The sequence below is a fragment of the Platichthys flesus genome, chromosome 18, assembly GCF_949316205.1.
Source record: "Platichthys flesus chromosome 18, fPlaFle2.1, whole genome shotgun sequence".
In the NCBI taxonomy this organism is placed as follows: Eukaryota; Metazoa; Chordata; class Actinopteri; order Pleuronectiformes; family Pleuronectidae; genus Platichthys; species Platichthys flesus.
The window spans coordinates 20,521,553-20,526,504 of record NC_084962.1 but is presented as its reverse complement, the minus strand read 5'-3'; the positions used below and the strand labels follow the sequence as shown (position 1 = coordinate 20,526,504).

The following is a 4,952-nucleotide window of genomic DNA, read 5'->3' as shown; positions in this document are numbered from 1 at the left end:
AACGTGTCTTCTAAACTTCAAACTGAATATGTGTCCATTTCAAAATCTTAATTTGACACATGTCCACATTTCTGCTTTTATTTCCAACAATAACATCTTGTCCATAAAGTGCCAACTGTAGGTGACCTCTCCCCCCGTGACTCCGCCGCAGCGTGACCAATCACAGCGGCTGCAGATGAAAGTGGATGTGTGGCTTTATATGGAGGGGGGGGGTTTTCACTCTACAGCTGTATGCTAATGAGGCTGAAGTCTGTCAGGAAAATAACCGCACACACAAGCAGCTCGTGGCTGACAAACCACCACACATCCTCATCTACACACTTCTATTTATATCTCTGGTGCTAACGTGAATCATTTATTTATTTCTGATTTGTTCTTCTGCTCTTTTATTAGTGAATTGACAGTTTTTAATCTTTGTCTTGTCAAATGTTGCTGTTGCTAAAAATAGTTGTTTTCTTAAGTAAGAGTTTGAAAGAATTTGATTTCCAGCTCAGATCCACATGTTTCAGGAATTTTCTCTAAAGTCGTTTCTTCAGAATCAGGTTGCTCTGAACTGAAACCCGCTGCAGGTCACATCCCTCTTCCCATCATTCCTCGCGCCCCCAGGTCCTAACGGGTCAGTCCGGACTGGTGGAACTGGGTTTGATGGTTTATTTCCTTTTAATCTCGCTTTGCCCCATTTGGAAATGGAACCAGCGCACTGATTACGCACAGCACGCGCCGACAGTATCTGGGGGCCAGATTGCTCTTGAGGGCCCCCACTACTTCTACGGCCCCCCATCCACACCCCCACCCCCGCTTTCTTTAACTGTGCAATTTCCTTTCCAATCACGGCGGCTCTACAGCTTGCACAAGCGCTGCCATTGTGATGCAAAGCAGGAAACCCTCCTCTCGCTATTAATTATGTATGCGTGAAATGACGGATTCATATGTCCGGAGTTAACTGTCACGCCAGCGCACGAGCTGCAGGGTCCGGGTGGTGTTGGGTTATTTGAACAGAATCCATCTTCTTTATCCGGTGCGTAAAATGAAAACTTAAATTCTAAAAATCTGCACCCAGGACTCAAACTGTGAAATAAGATTGAAACGAGATTCACTCCGCTTTTAAAAGAGGAGTTTTCAGTTCAACATGAACTCAGACTGGTTCCTCTCCTGCGCGCACATCTCCATTTCCCACTGGTCCTCCCAGTATGTGGTGTCACCAGGTCCTGGGGCCGGGACGCGGGGCGGAGGTCTCCTCGGACCCGGCCGCACCCGGAGGACACACACAAAGCCGAGGCACGTGTAGATTTCTATACAGAGTCATCAGACCGTAAAGGCAGGAGGCTCCTGGCGTGTGCCCGAGAGGAGGAGGAGGAGGAGAGAGTGTGTGTAGAGGGAGGGGGGGTACAATAAAACCCTCAGGTACATCTGCTTTGCAATCTGCAACCCCTCCCTCCCTCCCTCGCCCCCCCTCTCCATCCTCCCACACCCACTCTCCAAATCCACAGGGGACCGCGGCTCCTCCTGATTGGTCGGGGACGAGGCAGCGAGGGGCCGAGGAACAATGTCCTCACGTCTGTTAAAAAGCGGAGTTGAGCTATGCTGAGGAGAAGCATCCTCCGGAGGAGACACACGACCACAGGACTCTGAGCCGCGGGACGCAGCGGATGTTCGAGTCCCTGCGCAGCTGAAAGTGGATTTGTTCCCCGCGTCCAAAGTGCCTTCCTCCCTCCGCCGACATGCCCCGAGGGTTCCTGGTGAAGAGGAACCGGAGAACCAACCCGGTGTCGTACCGGGTTCGGTCTGACGAGGAGGACGCAGAGCCGGCGGCTGCACACGCGCCTCCATCGCTGCCTCCGTCCTCCTCCTCCTGCGCGTCGGTCTTCTCCGTCCCGGTGCGCGCACGGACGCCGACGCCCACCTGCGGGGCGGCGGCCACAGCCCCGGAGCATGGCGCTAGACCGGTTCAGTTCGGGAACCCGGAGGCGGTGTACCAGCCGCTGTACAGCCCCACCCGCCCGGTCAGCCAGGAGCACGAGCGCTCCTACTTCCAGAGTCGCTTCCACCTCGGATCTCCGGTGTCCGCGGAGTCGTTCCCCACCCCGGCCATGGATCACCTCTTCGCCCCGGTGGACCTGAAGATCGGGTCCAGCAACAGCAGCCGAATCGGCACCAGCAGCTCCAACACAGGGACTCACCACACCGTGACGCATCCCACCGCCTCCTCCACCGGGACCCACCCCACCGCCTCCTCCACCGGGACCCACCCCACCGCCTCCTCCACCCGGACGCACCCCGCCGCCGGGACCAAGCGACCGTCCAGCGACACCGAGCGCAAAAGCAAACCTGCGTCCAAGAAAACCAAAGCCTTCCGGAAACTGCACTTTGAGGATGATGTCACCACGTCTCCGGTTCTCGGGCTCAGGATCAAAGAGGCTCCGGTGGACCAGAAGCCTCTCAGACCTCCGCCCGCCGGAGGAGACCACCCCCCGCTGGGAGAGTTCGTGTGCCAGCTGTGCCGGGAGGCGTACGCGGACCCGTTCGCTCTGGCGCAGCACAAGTGCTCCCGGATCATCCGGGTCGAGTACCGGTGTCCGGAGTGCGACAAGGTGTTCAGCTGCCCGGCCAACCTGGCCTCGCACCGGCGCTGGCACAAACCGAAACAGCAGAGCCCAGCGGAGGGCGACAAGGTCCCCGCGTCCGGTAAACCAGCACCGGAGGAGGCGAAGGACTCGAGTGACAGGGACACCCCCAGCCCCGGGCCGTCCGAGTCCGGCTCCGAGGAGGGACTGTACGACTGCCTCCACTGCGGGAAGAAGTTCAAACGTCAGGCGTACCTGCGGAAACACGTGGCGTCGCAGCACGGAGCCAAGCCGGCGGAGGAGGAGGGGGACCCGGCCTGCGAGCCGAGCGCAGCGCCGCTGAACCTGAGCTCCTCCAGCGGCCACATGTGTCCGGTGTGCGGGGAGAGCTTCAGCAGCCGCGGCGCGCAGGAGCGACACATCCGCCTGCTGCACTCCTCACACGTGTACTCGTGCAAATACTGCCCCGCCATCTTCTACAGCTCCCCGGGACTCACCAGGCACATCAACAAGTGCCACCCGTCCGAGAACCGGCAGGTGATCCTGCTGCAGGTGCCGCTGCGCCCGGCCTGCTGATCCGGGACCTGGGAGCTGGACCTGGGAGCTGGACCCACACGCATCCAGGACTCCAGCACTCTGAGAAGTGTCACGTGTGGACTTCAGTCTTTCAAATCATCAGGTTTCTAAACTTTTAACACTGAAGTTTCATGTGTTTTCAATTGTTTTGGGACGTTAGTAAAAAAACAACAAAAAAGCTCAAATCGTTAAATAATCATAAAGTGGAATTTTGTTATTCCCGTCGTTATTGAGGAGAAATTAAAGTTTATCTTTTGCAGTGTAACTCCTGCAGCAAACAGAAAAGTCCACAAGGTCAGAGGTCGGCTGCTCACCTGCAGCGAGCAGGAGTTCAGTGCCTTGCTCAAGAACACATCAGCAGGTACTGGGTGTGTGTTCGACCCCCCCTCCCCATAACCCACCACCTTAAAGGATCTTTCAAATCACACACATTAAAAAACCTAAATCGTTAGACTGTTGATTTATTTTTCTAGCATCTCTGCACAAGTGCTATTAGCTTGTAGACCTAAGAGAGGGGCCGGCCGGTGGAGCCACCTCCTCTCATCACTGAGTAGCTTTAACCTAGAGCTCGTGGATCTGTGGATCTGTAGCTGTCGCCTGAAAACACAACAAGATGAACCTAGCGTAGCCGTGAATGCCTTGGATTAGAGACTCCTGCTGTAAAACTGCCTTAAACCCGTCTGACTGTGGCACTGGTTGATTATCATGTGGTTCTCCTGTATCTCCACGACGCAGACTATCCAACTCCTTTGTTCTCTATTTATTTATGTATTTATTAAATTATTTGTGTAAATTATTGCTCTGTGTCGTCAGACCTGTGCTGTGTTTTTTCCATGACGTCTTATTTTAACTTATATTGAAACGTGTGAGGACGGCGTGTGTTCAAGTGACATTATAGCAATCAGCCGCTCTTGAATAATAACTGAATGCAATCATGATTTTTATTTAAGTTCTTGTTTTTGTTCTGCTTTTCTTTGTCGCCCGTAGCTCTTACACTGCTTTGGATGTTTCTGCAGTATTTTTGCTAAATGTCCAAAAAAGAATAAAAAACCAAACTGAGAAACAATTTTGTTTTCCATCTCTTCTCTTCTGTAACGAGCAGATGTCACAAACAGATAAACAGTTACTCACATATGATTTACAACATAAATGATCCAGATCACGTTGGAAGGATTTAGAAACGAATCTTGAAAAGCTCCATGTTGCTGTTGATGAAGTTTGAAGACGATGAAACTGCTGATTCTTCACATTTCTTCAGGATTAAAAACTGTCAAACTTACTTTGAAAACACAAGAATTCACCTGTGAAACATGTGTAATACCTGCTGCCAGCTGAGATATTTGTACTTAAGTATTTATGTATTTTCATCCTCTACGTATTGAGAGGGAGGCCTGGTCACAATGTGGAGCAATGACATCAAAACTTTGAAATATTAATAGAAGAAGAAACAAATAACAAACTTCAAAATACTTAGAATCAACAAATAGATTAACTAAGAACATAGAGACACAGGAATTTAAAATATACAATATAAGTAATCTTTCTTCACAGATGATCATAGAACCAGCTGATATTTCAGTTTCAAATTAATTAATTAAATTATGGAAAAATTTGGTTAAATTAAAGATCAGTTTTCTTCACCTGTGGAGAATAGCAGCAGTTTGTGTTTCTACAGTGAAGAAGATGCAGAAGAAGAGTCTGACCTCTGCACAGTGTGAGGGTCAGCGTTGTGTACCGTGTGTGACAGAGGTCAGAGGTCGCCTCATACAAAACATTCAGCATCTGAAAGACATTCCTGCACTTCTGCTCCTC

The 4,952-nt window shown here is 51.3% G+C and overlaps 1 protein-coding gene across 1 annotated transcript; it reads left to right on the top strand.

Annotated features, from left to right (window-relative positions):
- Positions 1–1,585: 1,585 nt before the first annotated feature.
- On the top strand, positions 1,586–4,206 carry insm1a (insulinoma-associated 1a). The gene has a single exon (XM_062411493.1). The coding sequence runs from the start codon at positions 1,722–1,724 to the stop codon at positions 3,138–3,140; it is 1,419 nt and encodes a 472-aa protein (XP_062267477.1). The 5' UTR covers positions 1,586–1,721; the 3' UTR covers positions 3,141–4,206.
- Positions 4,207–4,952: the final 746 nt, after the last annotated feature.

Coding starts and splice junctions, on each gene's coding strand:
- insm1a (XM_062411493.1), top strand. CDS start 1,722: ATGCCCCGAGGGTTCCTGGTGAAGAGGAACCGGAGAACCAACCCGGTG.